The 18,330-nt window shown below is 38.2% G+C and overlaps 1 protein-coding gene across 4 annotated transcripts in view; it reads left to right on the forward strand.

Moving 5' to 3' along the window:
* RPAP2 (RNA polymerase II associated protein 2) overlaps positions 1-12,810 on the forward strand; it is an 86,282-nt gene extending 73,472 nt beyond the window's left edge. The window contains exons 10-11 of one of the 4 annotated variants that reach the window (XM_057528411.1): positions 6,224-6,373; positions 9,742-12,786. In XM_057528411.1, the coding sequence (XP_057384394.1) occupies positions 6,224-6,365 (142 nt within the window). In that variant the 3' untranslated portion in view covers positions 6,366-6,373; positions 9,742-12,786. Of the gene's footprint in view, positions 1-6,223; positions 6,374-9,741 lie in introns of those variants that run through there. The other 3 variants (XM_007169599.3, XR_003622215.2, XM_028163379.2) reach the window with 3 other exon arrangements.
* The last annotated feature ends 5,520 nt before the right edge of the window (positions 12,811-18,330 follow it).

The following is an 18,330-nucleotide window of genomic DNA, read 5'->3' on the forward strand; positions in this document are numbered from 1 at the left end:
CCTTTTTTTTTGTATTAGCCTGGTTTCTAGGGAGGATATGTTAAAAGGAAAATCACAATTTTTACATGACTCCCCAAAAGTAATCCACTGGATTACTAATGTTTAGAGGTGCACAGGAACTATTAGAGTATTTATTTATTTATATCTCAGCTTATTCCGAAAAGGATTTAAGTCAACTTAAAATTTTTAGAAAGCTGACATATTTCTTATGATCATTACATTCTGTGTTAGGGACTGGGGGGTGGGGAAGAAGTCTTTTCAGTTAAAGATTGAAGGAGAAACACAAGGGAATAAATAAGGTTAAAGGAAATCTCATTGGCTAACTTTCCAGGAGTATAATTATGCAACAACTCTTAGGGCTCAAGTGTTAAGAGTAGTCAGGAAATCCTGGCTCCAGATGCCTAAGGATTGCTATCTATCTGCTTGATGACTTGCTGCAGAAATCCCCAGGTCCCAAACTGCTATTCCTGTCTCCTAACAGACACCAGACCTTGCGTGATTTCTGTTAGCATTTCCTTCTGCCTGCCAGCTACTAGCCATTTTTATATTTGTAGTCCTCTAGTTCTCAAAAGCAAATTTAAAACATTCTGTTTCTTCTGCATGCTCATTGAGGGCACAGTACACATCAATCAGGCAAGTAAAGATTAAATTTATATAGTGTTCTATAACCTGCAAAGAATGAAAGCTATAGCCTACAAAGTATGAAAGCTTGCATATTAGCGAAGAGCATGGGCTTTTTGAGATAAGTTGCCTGGGTTCAAAGCCCTGACCTGCCACTTACTATCTTTGTGACCTTGGGGAAGGTACTTCCATTTTTTGTGCCTTTCTTTCCTCACTCATAAAATGGGAACAGTACTATACCCCCAGCATCATTGTGCAGTTAAAGGAGATAATTCATGCTTAGAACAAGTACATAGTAAAACTCCAAGGTAGCACATGGTAAATGGTATTATAATCATTATTATAATTGATTTTTTAAAAACCTGTTTACAGTATCCTACGTGACTTTTGCAATAATAACTTCTAAGGAACTTAAGTATTATTAGCCCTACTTTATAGATAGACCCTAAGGCTTTGATATTCAACTTGCCAGAAATCATAACAAGTGGTTGCTCAGAGCCCTATTTTGAGGAGTCTCAAAACAGGTCCAAGCTCATTAAGAAAAGAATGATTGATTCACAGTATTTGTCATGGGCTCAGGAGCGAGATTGCATTGTTGCTTTCCTTTTTCTTTTCACTCCTAGCTAAAATTTCTCATTAACTCTAATTTTTCTTTATGAATTTATTTATTTATTTTTGGCTCTGTTGGGTCTTTGTTGCTGCACGTGGGCTTTTCTCTAGTTGCGGGGAGTGGGGGCTACTCTTTGTTGTGGTGCGCGGGCTTCTCATTGCAGTGGCTTCTCTTGTTTTGGAGCACCGGCTCCAGGTACTCGGGCTTCAGTAGTTGCAGCACGCGGGCTCAGTAGTCGTGGCTCGCAGGCTCTAGAGCGCAGGCTCAGTAGTTGTGGTGCACGGGCTTGGTTGCTCCACCGCATGTGGGATCTTCCCGGACCAGGGCTCAAACCCATGTCCCCTGCATTGGCAGGTGGATTCTTAACCACTGCGCCACCAGGGAAGTCCCCCAAAATATTTTCTAACTAGGGTAACTGATAGACCAATTCTCTTACAAACTTTTTATCTATAATGCTTTTAATTTTCTGCTTTTATGTAGGCAAACAAGTTGAGAAATCTAGTAGTCACCATTTATTTCTAATTTGAGGGTTAAGTTTTAAACATATTAATGGCCCTTTGAGAAGTAATTGAGAAAACTTTGTTTTCATATATGAGCCAAACAGTAGTCTTGTTGAAAATCAGAGAAGTTGTTTTGGATATATCATATAATTACCATCTTTAAAACACACAAAAACTAGATTTCTATGGAGCTGACAGCTGATCTGAAGATAAAGAAATACAAATTGGAAAAGAAGAAGTAAAACTGTCACTGTTTGCAGATGACATGATACTATACATAGAGAATCCTAAAGATGCCACCAGAAACTACTAGAGCTAATCAATGAATTTGGTAAAGTTGCAGGATACAAAATTAATGCACAGAAATCTCTTGCATTCCTATACACTAATGATGAAAAATCTGAAAGAGAAATTAAGGAAACACTCCCATTTACCACTGCAACAAAAAGAATAAAATACCTAGGAATAAACCTACCTAGGGAGACAAAAGACCTGTATGCAGAAAACTATAAGACACTGTTGAAAGAAATTAAAGATGAAACCAACAGATGGAGAGATATACCATGGTCTTGGATTGGAAGAATCAATATTGTGAAAATGACTATACTACCCAAAGCAATCTACAGATTCAACGCAATCCCTATCAAATTACCAATGGCGTTTTTTACGGAACTAGAACAAAAAATCTTAAAATTTGTATGGAGACACAAAAGACCCCAAATAGCGAAAGCTGTCTTGAGGGAAAAAAACAGCTGGAGGAATCAGACTCCCTGACTTCAGACTATACTATAAAGCTACAGTAATCAAGACAATATGGTACTGGCACAAAAACAGAAACATAGATCAGTGGAACAAGATAGAAAGCTAGAGATAAACCCACACACCTATGGTCAACTAATCTATGACAAAGGAGGCAAGGATATACAATGGAAAAAAGACAGCCTCTTCAATAAGTGGTGCTGGGAAAACTGGACAGCAACATGTAAAAGAATGAAATTAGAACACTCCCTAACACTATACACAAAAATAAACTCAAAATGGATTCGAGACCTAAATGTAAGACCGGACACTATAAAACTCTTAGTGGAAAACATAGGAAGAACACTCTTTGACATCAATCACAGCAAGATCTTTTTTGTCCACCTCCTAGAGTAATGGAAATAAAAACAAAAATAAACAAATGGGACCTAATGAAACGTAAAAGCTTTTGCACAGCAAAGGAAACCATAAACAAGACGAAAAGACAACCCTCAGAATGGGAGAAAATATTTGCAAACGAATCAGCGGACAATGGATTAATCTCCAAAATATATAAACAGCTCATGCAGCTCAATATTAAAAAAACAACCCAATCCAAAAATGGGCAGAAGACCTAAATAGACATTTCTCCAAAGAAGACATACAGATGGCCAAGAAACACATGAAAAGATGCTCAACATCACTAATTATTAGAGAAATGCAAATCAAAACTGCAATGAGGTATCACCTCACACCAGTTAGAATGGGCATCATCAGAAAATCTACAAACAACAAATGCTGGAGAGGGTGTGGAGAAAAGGGAACCCTCTTGCACTGTTGGTGGGAACGTAAATTGATACAGCCACTATGGAGAACAGTATGGAGGTTCTTTAAAAAACTAAAAATAGAATTACCATATGATCCAGCAATCCCACTACTGGGCATATACCCAGAGAAAACCATAATTCAAAAAGACACATGCACCCCAATGTTCATTGCAGCACTTTTTACAGTAGCCAGGTCATGGAGCAACCTAAATGCCCATCAACAGATGAATGGATAAAGAAGATGTGGTACATACATACAATGGAATATTACTCAGCCATAAAAAGGAACGAAATTGAGTCATTTGTTGAGACGTGGATGGATCTAGAGACTGTCATACAAAGTCTTACAGTTGTTTTTCTGAAGTAAGTCAGAAAGAGAAAAACAAATATCGTATATTAACGCATGTATGTGGAACCTAGAAAAATGGTACAGATGAACCGGTTTGCAGGGCAGAAGTTGAGACACAGATGTAGAGGACAAACGTGTGGACACCAAGGGGGGAAAACCGCAGGGGGGTGGGGATGGTGGTGTGCTGAATTGGGTGATTGGGATTGACATGTATACACTGATGTGTATAAAATTGATGACTAATAAGAACCTGCTGTATAAAAATAAAATTCAAAAACTAAAAAAAAAAACAAAACACACAAAAACTAGATTTCTGTGGAGATGACAGCTGATCTGACTGCTCTGACTTCTTGTTGTTAGCCAGTGCTATCCCATCCCCAGTATCTTTGGTCTTACTGTGGGGAAGCAGCAACTTGATATTTTAATGTTGACATCACCTACGTATGAGAAAAGCCAACAGAGTTGACTTCTGGGTTCCACTTTCTCTGCAGGAAAATGCCTCAGGAAAAGCTGGCCACAACTGCCTATAAGTTCACCCAAGTACCCAGCTTGAGCTTGGCATTAGAAGACTTGAGTAGTCCTATTTTCAAGTATAAACTACCTTTGGAGCATACCTGCAGACAAAGCTCATATGAGAACCTGGTACTCCATCCGCTTGCTGTAAAGAAATAGAGGAGAGGTGGGGAAGGAATAAGTGGTTTTCTTGGGTAGAACTCTAGATTTCACTGGACTGTTAGAGTTACCTAGTCTCTAATTCTTGCTAAAATACCTTCAGGAATATAGAGAATCTACCACCTCCTCAGAGTCTAGGGCATCTTTGGACAATTCTAACAAATTTGTCCTTTTATTTCTGCTTTCTGTATGAGATGGCTAATAAGCAAGGAAGAAATCTGTCTCAGAAAATAACATTTCTCATTCCACACTCACTACTGTGGAATTGTTCTGCTCTGATTTCTTGAGCATTATTGATTTAAATCAGAGAGTTATTTTATTTATATTTGATGTGCCCACTTGCAACAACCAAGGTTAAATAAGCATCTGTAAGAGGTTTGTGTGGGAAGTATAGACTATTTGGGGAAAAAAGAATTTTCTTCCAAAAAACTTTCCAGAATGTTCTTGCAAAGGCTCTGTGAAGCATGCTCTCTGGAGATACAAAAACTTATGAAAAGGAACAGTCTGCACAGTTTGTGATTAGATATTTTTCACTTTTTTAAAATCATGTTTACTAATCACATTCAATGAAAATTACTTTTAAGAATCTATTATAGGACTTCCCTGGTGGCACGGTGCTTAAGAATCCACCTGCCAAGGGCTTCCCTGGTGGCGCAGTGGTTGAGAATCTGCCTGCTAATGCAGGAGACACGGGTTCGAGCCCTGGTCTGGGAAGATCCCACATGCCACGGAGCAGCTGGGCCCGTGAGCCACAGCTGCTGAGCCTGCGCGTCTGGAGCCTGTGCCCCGCAACGGGAGGGGCCGCGATAGTGAAAGGCCCACGCACCGCGATGAAGAGCGGTCCCCGCACCGCGATGAAGAGTGGCCCCCACTTGCCGCAACTAGAGAAAGCCCTCGCACGAACCGAAGACCCAGCACAGCCAAAAATAAATAAATAAATAAATAAATAAATAATAAGATTAAAAAAAAAAAAAAAAAAAGAATCCACCTGCCAATTCAGCAGACATGGGTTCAAGCCCTGGTCTGGGAAGATTCCCACATGCTGCGGAGCAGCTAAGCCTGTGTGCCACACTACTGAGCCTGTGCTCTAGAGCCCACGGGCCACAACTACTGAGCCCGTGTGCCACAACTACTGAAGCCCATGCGCCTAGAGCCTGTGCTCCACAACAAGAGAAGCCACCGCAATAAGAAGCCCGCACACCGCAACGAAGAGTAGTGCCCACGCACCGCAGCAAAGAGTAGCCCCCGCTCGCCACAACTAGAGAAAGCCCGTGCGCAGCAACGAAGACCAAACACAGCCAAAAATAAATAAATAAAATAAATAAATTTTTTAAAAAAAGAATCTATTATATGTAATCAGTCTTTAGGGATATTTACTGGAAATGGTTAGAGAAGAAAGCATTGTGTTCCTTGTGAAGTTTGTATTAAGTGCCTTTTAAGATGAAATTCATCTTTTTAGTGTTACAAAAATAAAAATGTTAAGGTTTCATCCAAAAGGTAATCTTGTTCTTTGTCTTTTTTTTTCAGGTGATATAATCTAAACAGTTGATATAAATTATGTTTTTTAAAGCAGTTCTCACCTCTAAGCTTCTCTACACAACCTCCTTTCACCATGTGGTTAATTTTCTTTTCTGGGCAGAATTTTGGTAGTTTTTGCTGGCATAATGAAGAACATGTTTTGGAGTAAGGCTTTTAGGCTTCTTTCCTTATGTAACAATATGTTTGATTTTTCAGTCTTTTCCTGAGATTTCTCTTCAGCTTTAGTAAAGCCTTCTCTCTCTGGGAATTTTGTTAAATCAGAGAGACTTCATTATCCTCACAAAAATCCCCTCTGCCATGTTAGAGACTGGAGCCCCTTAGTCCTTCCAATTTCATGGATATGCATTTAATATTTTTGGCGTTTCAGACTGACCTCAATTCTTGGCATTCAGAAGCATTCTCAGGAAAATGTAATGTTTACACAGTTTTTGACCACCCTGCTTGAAGAATTACACTTAAAGAATGAAGACCTTGAAAGTTTAACCATCATATTTAGAACCAGCTGTTAACCACAGTGGTGAGTTGAATTGTGTTTTACTTTAGTTTTTGTTGTTGTTGTTTGTTTTTGTTTTTTTTCATTTGTTGCCTATTTGGATTCTGTTTTCAAATTGGAAATTTTAAAAATCAAGTAGAGACCTCCAGATGACTTCAGCTTGCTATGGTAGAACACAATATCCCTTAGTTCTCAGCTGCTCCAGTCATTTCCTGTTCACTCTTGTTACTTCACGCCCATCTTTGTTGTTATTTTTCCTTTATAGGCTACCACAGTTAGTTCTGTTTCTTGCAATCCAGGAAACTCCCTGCTATCGGCTTCATACTCAAATCTAGACCATCCCATCCTGCATGTCCCATCTGATGTTTCTTCCCAGCAAGTAGCAGTGTACTTCAGCCAAACTACTGCAGTGATCTTTGAGAATATCCTCATCCTACTTCCCTCCTCAGCCCAGCCAATACCTTAGTCATCTCATGTGCAGATAGCAGGTGAATTTTCAAGTCTGGCTTTGCCGAATCCTGACCTTGCTCCCAGATACATAAGCCCTCTTCTACTCTCCCAAGTTTTTGCCTCTTTTTAAGAACTACCGCCCCTCAAAAAAAAAAAAACTGCCCATCAGAATGTCCCCTCCCTGATCCTGCCTTAATCACAACTTTCCATCTCTTCCTCCCTTTACTTCTTACTTCACATACTCTCAAGTGCTCAGATAGGTATTGATTTAATGTTATGATTAACAAAATTCATTCTGAACTACTAATGAGACCCTCTTAAGGAGGATTTCCTCTTTTTTAACTTTCAATTATTTTTTAAATTACAAAAGCAATACAAGTTGCTTGTAAAAATTAAACAGTACAGAATTGCATGTATAATTTTAAAAAGCAAAATTCCCCCCTCACTTCTGCCTCCAGTCCTGTCTCCTTCCCAGAAGTACACTACTGACCTATATCATTTTACATTTTATTATTTGAATATTTGTTTAAAAAACACAGCTCTTCAAGTAAATCTGTAAATATATGACAAGGATATTTGAGAGCCATATTTGGCAGGCAAGAAAGAATGCCATCATCACTTTATTGAATCTGCTAGAGAATAGAAAATAAGGAATTAGCACTGTAACTGCCTCCAGACTTATACCTAGTGACCTTTTCATGCAACCCTGCTCCCCTGAGGACCCTGTAAAATAAAGACTTTTACTTAGGCAGTGAGCTCAGGTTGGCCTGTGGAAGCACCAGTTCAAAGGCCCTTCTAAGAATATAGTAAGTTGGGAGTTTTTTTGTTTTATTGAGCTTCAGGTACAGAAGACTGAATTAATCATACCCCTCAGGGTTCATGACACCCTATCTCCATTGGTTGAAAGGTTGCTTTTCCAGATAGACTGAGAACAAAGAGTGCCTAACCAGAGGTCCTTCCAGACCTGCTTTAATGAATAGGTACCAATTAAGAACCATTTTTAATTAGCATAGTTAATGCTTATATATAAACAAATGGTGTTAAAGTACTTTTTTTTTTAAAGCTGAAACTTCAAATTAGTCTTTTTATGCAATTCATGATTTTTTTAACATATTTATTGGAGTATAAATGCTTTACAATGGTGTGTTAGTTTCTGCGCTATACATATACATATATCCCCATATCTCCTCCCTCTTGCGTCTCCCTCCCACCCTCCCTATCCACCCCTCTACGTGGACACAAAGCACCAACCTGATCTCCCTGTGCCATGCGGCTGCTTCCCACTAGCTATCTATTTTACATTTGGTAGTGTACATATGTCCATGCCACTCTCTCACTTTGTCCCAGCTTACCCTTCCCCCTTCCCGTGTCCTCAAGTCCATTCTCTACATCTGCGTCTTTATTCCTGTGCTGCCCCTAGGTTCTTCAGAACCTTTTTTTTTTTTTTTAGATTCCATATATATGTGTTAGCATATGGTATTTGTTTTTCTCTTTTTGACTTCACTCTGTATGACAGTCTCTAGGTCCATCCACCTCACTACAAATAACTCAATTTCGTTTCTTTAAAGTACTTTTAAGGATCAAGCCCAGGCCGCAGCAGTGAAAGCGCCGAGTCCTAACCACTGGACTGCCAGGGAATTCCCTAAACAATAGATGTTTTAAGTGGACTTAACAGTTGCCCTGTGATCACTGTTTTTTTTACATTGTTTATTTGTGTAAGTAATCAAAGGTAAATCTTTGCCCAGACTTTGTCAGTATTAAAAGGGACACTGAATGAGTGAGGCCTTATTACATAATTTTCCATATGAGAAATGGAGATGGTTGTGAATAGGTAGATGGGGTTTTTATTGTTGTTTGTATGATATTTGTAAACCATAAGTTCACAAAATTATTTGTGTATAATATGTCATACCCTTTTCAAGATTAGATTACTACTAGCTAGTATGTGTTAATATGCTTTCAGTTACAAATAACAGGGAAGAAAAAAAAACCAGCTCAAACTAGCTTTTCTTATGGTAGTATATTAATTATCTTTTGCAGCTTAACAAATTACTGTAAAATTTAGTGGCTTAAAACAACAAACTTTTTTTTAAATCTCAGTTTCTGTGAGTCGGGAATCTGGGCACAATTTGGCTTAGGGCCTCTGCCTCAGAGTCTCTCATGAGGTTGCAGTTAAGCTCTCTGACAGGGCTGCAGTGTCATCTGAAGGCTCAACTGGAGGAAGATTCCCTTCCAAGCTCACTCATGTGGTTATTGGCAGGATTTAGTTCCTCACAGGCTGTTGAATTCGGGGCCTCAATTTCTCACTCTTTGTTGTCTAGAGACCTCTCCCAGTTCTTTGCCACATGGGCCACTCCATAGTGTGCCTCACAGCTTGGTATGTGGCTTCCCTCAGATTGAGCAAGTGAGATGAAACCCAAGATGAAAGCCACAGTCTTTTTGTAACTAATCTCAGAAGTAACATCCATCACTTTTTCTGTATTCCATGACTAGTTAGAAACTAATCATCACTGGATTCAGCCCACATTGAAGGTGAGTGGATTATATAAGGGGATGAATACCAGAAGGCAGAGTTCATTGAGGGTCATTTTAGAAGCTGTCTACTACAGGTGGCAGAATCATTCAGTAGTTCCCAGCTTTACAGCATACCTCACTGTCCTACTGAGAGTCTTAAACTTTTCACACTAATTGAGGGCACTTCTGAACTAATCCATGTCATTCTAGCAAGGAATGGAGGAGAGAGAAGAGGATTTTCTAATTGACCTAGACCTATCAGGGCCTACCCCTCAAGCTGAATATGAAGCTGGGTTTATTCTACCCAAACCACTATTGCTACATAATAGGGGAAAATGGAATGTATATTGGGGAGACAACACAGTGTTCCCAAAAACTGGTAAAAATATTTTAGGTGTCTTATTCAGGTGTCCTTTTTTGCTTCACAGGTAATCCGTGAAGACCAAATAGATGAACTTACATTGACCATTTCTGGAATTCTAGCCACAATAATTGTACAGTTAGAGCTACTTATCAGTCATCACCAGACAGAGTGACTTCCGCAGATAGAGGAGAACCATTATCCCAACAAGGATAACCAAGTCCTTCCATCCTAGATACAAGACATAGTATTTCTACTTATTTGAAAATGAAAGCTGAAATCTTAAGTTGAAACCTCAAGAAAATATAATGACCTATTTCTTCTGGATTATTAAAGCCATCATATCAGTTGACCAGAAAATTGAGAAAAGTCCCATTTTAGCCTCATAGTCGAACTCTCGATTATAAAGAACAGTAAAGAATTAGGTCAATAAATACAATTTAGGGCTTCCCTGGTGGTGCAGTGGTTAAGAATCCACCTGCCAATGCAGGGGACACAGGTTCGAGCCCTGGCCCAGGAAGATCCCACATGGAGCAACTAAGATCCCGTGGAGCAACTAAGATCCCGTGGAGCAACTAAGCCCATGCACCACAACTACTGAGCCTGTGCTCTAGAGCCCACATGCCACAACTACTGAAGCCCGAGTGCCTAGAGCCTGTGCTCCACAACAAAAGAAGCCACCGCAGTAAGCCCATGCACCACAAAGAAGAGTAGGCCCTGCTCACCACAACTAGAGAAAGCCTGCAGGCAGCAATGAAGACCCAATGCAGCCAAAAATAAATAATTTATAAAAATAAATAAATAAATACAATTTAAGATGAAACCTTTTGGAAGTCTAGTCTTTATTCTTTTAAAGAAGCTGGCTATGCTATAAAGTGGTCCTGAGCAATGTACACCTGAAACTTACATAATAGGAAAAGAAAAACATTAAGAAAATGAACTGACAAACCACAGACTAGGATAAAATATTTTCAACTCAATCAATCATTCTTAAAACTCAAAAGTAAGGCAACTCAATTTTTAAGTGGGCAAAAATTTGAATAGACATTTCAGAAAGAAGAAGATATCCAAATGGCTTGGCATATGAAAAGATGCTCAACATCACTAGTCATTAGGGAAATGCAAGTTAAAACCAAAATTAGATGATACCACTTCACAGCCACTAGGATGACTATAATAAAGACAAAGATGGTGTTCGTGAGGATGTGGAGAAACGAGCCCTAGTACACTGCTGGTGGAAATGTAAAATGATGCAGCCACTTTGGAAAGTGATCTGGCAGTTTCTTAAAAAGTTAAGCAGTTTACCATATGACCCAGCAATTCCATTCAATGTTCCATCCTAAGAGAGATGAAAACTGTTCACAAAGACTTGTAGGTGCATGTTCATAACATGATTCATACTAGTGAAAAAGTGGAAACAATCCAAATGGCCATCAACTGCAAATGGGTAAACAAAAAATTCATAAAATAGAAAGAATACTGATATATGCTACTACATGGATGAACCTCAGAAACATCATGCTAGGTAAAAGAAGTTTGACACATAAGCCATATAAGGTATGATTCCATTTATAATGAAACGACAGAAAAGGAAAATATCTAAAACAGATGACACTAAATTGGTGGTTACATGGGAGTGGGGATCGTCTGCAAATGGCCACAGGGATCTCTTTGGGGTGATGAAACTGTTCTGCAACTAAACTGTGATTTTTGCACAGTTTTATAAACTTTAAAAATATTTGTACACTTAAAACAGGTTGAATGTAATGTATATAAATTACACCTTAATAAAGCTATTAGAAATAATAATGTCCATACTACCAAAGCAATCTACAGATTTGGTGCACTCCAATGGCATTTTTCATAGAACTAATAATCCTAAAATTTCTATGGAACTACAGAAGACCCCGAATAGCAAAATCAATCTTGAAAAAGAAGAACAAAGCCAGAGACATTACAACCCCTGGCGTCAAACTACATTATAAAGCTATAGTAATCAAAACTGTGTGGTACTGGCACAAAAACAGACATGTAGATCAATGCAACAGAACAGAAAGCCCAGATATAAACCCATGCATATATATGGTCAGTTAATTTACAACAAAGGAGCCAAGAATATACAGATGGGGAAAGAACTGTCTCTTCAGTAAATGGTTTTGGGAAAACTGGACCATTATCTCACACCTTACACAAAAATTAACTCAAAATGGATTAAAGACTTGGACATAAGACCTGAAACCATAAAACTCCTAGAAGAAAACATAGGCAGTGAGCCCCTGACATCAGTCTTGGCAATATTTTGGATTTGACAATCCAAAAATAAATGGGACTATATCAAACTAAAAAGCTTCTGTGCAGCAAAGAAAACCATCAAGAAAATGAAAATGCAACCTACTGACTGGGAGAAAATATTTGCAAACCATATATCTGATAAGGGGTTAATATCCAAAATATATAAAGTCATACAACTCAATAGCAAAAAAAAAAAAAAAATCATTTAAAAATGGGCAGAGGATCTAAAGAGACATTTTTTACAAAGAAGACATGCAGATGGCCAGCCAACAGGCACATGGAAAGACGCTCATCACTAATCAGAGAAATGCAAATCAAAACCACAATGAAATATCACCTCATACCTGTTAGAATGGCTGTTATGAAAAAGACAAGTAACAAGTGTAGGCAAGAATGTGGAGAAAAGGGAACCCTTGTGGTGTTTTGGTGGGAATGTAAATTGGTGCAGCCACTATGAAAACAGTATGGCAGTTCCTCAAAAAATTAAAAGTAGAACTACCATATGATCCAGCAAATCCACTTCTGGCTATTTATCCCCAAAAATGAAAACACTAATTCAAAAAGATACATACACCTCTATGTTCATTGCAGCATTATTTATAAAAGCCAAAATATGGAAACAACCAAAGTGCCCATTGATGGATGAATGGGTAAAGAAAATGTAGTATATATTTATGCAATGGAATATTATTCAGCCATGAAAAGGAAGAAAATCTTGCCATTTGTGACAATATGGATGGAACTTGTGAGCATTATGCTAAGTAAAATAAGTCAGAGAAAGACAAATACTGTATGATCTCATAAGTGGAATCTGTTTTTTTTAAAAAGGTCATAGATGGAATCTGTTTTAAAAAATAAGCTCATAGGTACAGAGAACAGGTTGGTGGTTGCCAAAGGCAGGGTGTTGGGGGTGGGAAAAATGGGTGAGAGGGGTTGAAAGGTACAAATTTCCAGTTATAAAATATGTAGATGTAATGTACAGCATGATGACTATAGTTAATACTGTATTGCATATTTGAAAGTTGCTAAGAGTAGATCTTGAAAGCTCTCATTACAAAAAAATGTGATATGGTAATGGATGTTAACTATACTTACTGTGATGGTCATTTTGCAACATATACAAATATCAAATCATGTTATACACCTGAAACTAATATAATTTTAAATGTCAGTTATACCTCACATACTACAATTATATCCCAATAAATTGGACAAACCAGAAGAAATAGACAAATTTTGAGAAACATACACCCTTCCAAAACTGAATCAAAAAGAAATAGACAATATGAACAGAACAACCACTACTAGTGAAGTTGAAATTTTAACCAAAAAAAACTTGCACCAAACTAAAATCCAGGACCAGACAACTTCACAGGGGAATTCTATCAAACATAAAAAGAAAAGCTAATACCTATCCTCAAACTATTCCAAAAAATTGAAGGAGAGGGAACACTCCCAATTTCATTCTATAAGACCACCATTACCCTGATAGCAAAACCAAAGACACTAAACAAAAGGAAAATTACAGGCCAGTATCTCTGATGAATATAGATGCAAAAATCCTCAACAAAATATTAGCAAACTAAATCCAACAATCCTTTTTATAAAAAGGGTCATACTCCATGATCAAGTGGGATTTATCCCAGAGATGAAAGGATGGTTCACTATCCACACTCAATCAGTGTGATACACCACATTAACAAAAGGAAGGATAAAAATCACACAATCATCTCAATAGATGCAGAAAAAGCATTTGACAAAATTCAACATCCATTAATGATAAATCCTCTCATCATAGTTGGTATAGAGAACACATCTCAATATAAGAAGGGCCATTTGTGACAAACCCACAGCTAACAGCATACTCAACAGTGAAAAACTAACTTTTCCTCTAAAATCGAGAACAAGGATACCTACTCTCACCACTTCTATTTGACACAGTATTGGAAGTCCAACTGACAAGAAAAAGAAATAAAAGGCATCCAGATTGTAAGGGTAGAAGTAAAACTGTCACTGTTTGTAGATGGCGTGATACTATATACAGAAAACCCTAAAGTATCCACCAAAAAACTATTAGAACTAATAAATGAATTCAGTAAAGTTGCAGGATACAAGATTAACATACAGAAATCTGTTACCTTTCTATACACTAATAATGAACTGTCAGAGAATTCCAGAAAACAGTTTCATTTACAACTGTATCAAAAAGAAAATACCTATGAATAAACTTAACCAAGCAGGTGAACGACCTATATACTCTGGAAACCATGAGATACTGGTGAAGGAAATTGAAGACAATACAAATAAAGTAAAAAGATATCCCATGTTCATGGATCAGAAGAATTAATAGTTAAAATCTCCATTCTACCCAAATTAATCTACAAATTTAATGCAATTATCAAAATACCCATGACAGTTTTCACATAACTAGAACAAATAATCCTAAAATTTATATAGAACCACAGAAGACCCCAAATAGCCAGAGTAATTTTGAGAAAAAGGAACAAAGCGGGAAGTGTCACGCTCCCTGACTGCAGACTATACTACAAAGCTACAGTAGTCAAAACAGTATGGTAGACCTTCAAGATGGCAGAGGAGTAAGACATGGAGATCACCTTCTTCCCCACAAATACATAAGAAATACATCTACATGTGGAACAACTCCTGCATAACACCTACTGAACGCTGGCAGAAGACCCCAGACTTCCCAAAAGCCATGTGGCTGACAGGGTCTTGGTGCTCCAGCTGGGTGTCAGGCCTGTGCCTCTGAGGTGGGAGAGCCAACTTCAGGACATTGGTCCACTAGAGACCTCCCGGCTCCACATAATATCAAACGGTGAAAGCTCTCCTAGAGATCTCCATCTCAATGCTAAGACGCAGCTCCAATCAACAACCAGCAACCTACACTGCTGGACACCCTATGCCAAACAACTAGCAAGAGAGGAACACAACCCCACCCATTAGCAGAGAGGCTGCCTAAAATCATAAAAATGTCACAGACACCCCAAAACACACCACCAAAGACGGTCCTGCCCACCAGAAAGACAAGATCCAGCCTCATCCACCAGAACACAGGCATCAGTCCTCTCCACCAGGAAGCCTACACAAGCCACTGAACCAACCTTAGCCACTGGGGGCAGACACCAAAAACAACGGGAACTACGAACCTGCAGCCTGCGAAAAGGAGACCCCAAACACAGTAAGTTAAGCAAAATGAGAAGACACAGAAACACAGAGCAGATGAAGGATCAAGGTAAAAACCCACCAGACCAAACAAATGAAGAGGAAATAGGCAATCTATCTGAAAAACAATTCAGAGTAACGATAGTAAAGATGATCCAAAATCTTGGAAACAGAATGGAGAAAATACAACAAACGTTTAACAAGGACCTAGAAGAACTAAAGAGCAAAAAAACAACAACACAATAAATGAAATTAAGAATTCTCTAGAAGGAATCAATAGCAGGATAACTGAGGCAGAAGAACGGATAAGAGACCTGGAAGATAAAATAGTGGAAATAACTACCGCAGAGCAGAATAAAAAAAAAAGAACAAAAAGAATTGAGGACAGTCTCAGAGACCTCTGGGACAACATTAAATGCACCAACATTCGAATTATAGGGGTCCCAGAAGAAGAAGAGAAAAAGAAAGGGACTGAGAAAATATTTGAACAGATTATAGTTGAAAACTTCTCTAATATGGGAAATAGTCAATCAAGTCCAGGAAGCGCAGAGGATTTATCCATACAGGATATATCCAAGGAAAAACACACCAAAACACATATTAATCAAACTATCAAAAATTGGACTTCCCTGATGGTGCAGTGGTTAAGAATCCACCTGCCAATGCACGGGACACGGGTTTGAGCCCTGGTCTGGGAAGATCCCACATGCTGTGGATCAACCAAGCCCATGCACTAACAACTACTGAGCCTGCACTCCAGAGCCTGTGAGCCACAACTACTGAGCCTGTGTGCCACAACTACTGAAGCCCATGCACTGAGAGCCCATGCTCTGCAACAAGAGAAGCAACCACAATGAGAAGCCCGCGCACTGCAACAAAGAGTAGACCCCACTTGCCGCAACTAGAGAAAGCCCGCACGCAGCAACGAAGACCCAACGCAGCCAAAAATAAAATAAAAATTTTTTTTAAAACCTATCAAAAATTAAATACAAAGAAAAAATATTAAAAGCAGCAAGGGAAAAACAACAAATAACATACAAGGGAATCCCCATAAGGTTAACAGCTGATCTTTCAGCAGAAACTCTGCAAGCCAGAAGGGAGTGGCAGGACATATTTAAAGTGATAAAAGGGAAAAACTAACAACCAAGATTACTCTACACAGCAAGGATCTCATTCAGATTCGACAGAGAAATTAAAACCTTTACAGACAAGCAAAAGCTAAGAGGATTCAGCACCACCATACCAGCTTTATAACAAATGCTAAAGGAACTTCTCTAGGCAGGAAGCACAGAGAAGGAAGAGACCTACAATAACAAACCCAAAACAATTAAGAAAATGGTCATAGGAACATACATATCGATAATTACCTTAAATGTAAATGGATTAAATGCTCCAACCAAAAGACATAGACTGGCTGAATGGATACAAAAACAAGACCCATATATATGCTGTCTACAAGAGACCCACTTCAGACCTAGGGACACACACAGACTGAAAGTGAGGGAATGGAAAAAGATATTCCATGCAAATGGAAATCAAAAGAAAGCTGGAGTAGCAATTCTCATACCAGACAAAACAGACTTTAAAATAAAGACTATTACAAGAGACAAAGAAGGACACTACATAATGATTAAGGGATCAATCCAAGAAGAAGATATAACAATTGTAAATATTTATGCACCCAACATAGGAGCACCTCAATGCATAAGGCAAAAGCTAACAGCCATAAGAGGGGAAATTGATAATAACACAATCATAGTAGGGAACTTTAACACCCCACTTTCACCAATGGACAGATCATCCAAAATGAAAATAAATAAGGAAACACAAGCTTTAAATGATACATTAAACAAGATGGACTTAATTGATATTTATAGGACATTCCATCCAAAACAACAGAATACACTTTCTTCTCAAGTGCTCATGGAACATTCTCCAGGATAGATCGTATCTTGGGTCACAAATCAAGCCTTGGTAAATTTAAGAAAATTGAAATCGTATCAAGTATCTTTTCCCACCACAACACTATGAGACTAGGTATCAATTACAGGAAAAAATCTGTAAAATATACAAACACATGGAGGCTACTAAATAACCAAGAGATCACTGAAGAAATCAAAGAGGAAATCAAAAAATACCTAGAAACAAATGACAATGAAAACACAACGACCCAAAACCTATGGGATGCAGCAAAAGCAGTCCTAAGAGGGAAGTTTATAGGAATACAATCCTACCTCAAGAAACACACCTAAAGCAATTAGAGAAAGAACAACAACAACAAAAAAAACCCACCAAAGTTAGCAGAAGGAAAGAAATCATAAAGATCAGATCAGAAATAAATGAAAAAGAAATGAAGGAAACAATAGCAAAGATCAATAAAACTAAAAGCTGGTTCTTTGAGAAGATAAACAAAATTGATAAACCATTAGCCAGACTCATCAAGAAAAGGAGAAGACTCAAATCAATAGAATTAGAAATGAAAAAGAAGTAACAACTGACGCTGCCGAAAAACAAAGGATCGTGAGAGATTACTACAAGCAACTATATGCCAATAAAATGGACAACCTGGAAGAAATGGACAAACTCTTAGAAAAGCACAACCTTCCAGGACTGAACCAGGAAGAAATAGAAAATATAAACAGACCAATCACAAGCACTGAAATTGAGACTGTGATTAAAAATCTTCCAACAAACAAGAGCCCAGGACCAGATGGCTTCACAGGCGAATTCTATCAAACATTTAGAGAAGAGCTAACACCTATCCTTCTCAAACTCTTCCAAAATATAGCAGAGGGAGGAACACTCCGAAACTCATTCTACGAGGCCACTATCACCCTGATACCAAAACCAGACAAAGATGTCACAAAGGAAAAAAAAAAGACAGGCCAATATCACTGATGAACATAGATGCAAAAATTCTCAACAAAATACTAGCAAACAGAATCCAACAGCACATTAAAAGGATCATACACCATGATCAAGTGGAGTTTTTCCCAGGAATGCAAGGATTCTTCAATATACACAAATCAATCAATGTGATAAACCATCTTAAACAAACCGAAGGAGAAAAACCATATGATCATCTCAATAGATGCAGAAAATGCTTTTGACAATATTCAACACCCATTTATGATAAAAACCCTCCAGAAAGTAGGCATAGAGGGAACTTACCTCAACATAA

Source organism: Balaenoptera acutorostrata, chromosome 1, assembly GCF_949987535.1.
Source record: "Balaenoptera acutorostrata chromosome 1, mBalAcu1.1, whole genome shotgun sequence".
NCBI lineage: Eukaryota > Metazoa > Chordata > Mammalia > Artiodactyla > Balaenopteridae > Balaenoptera > Balaenoptera acutorostrata.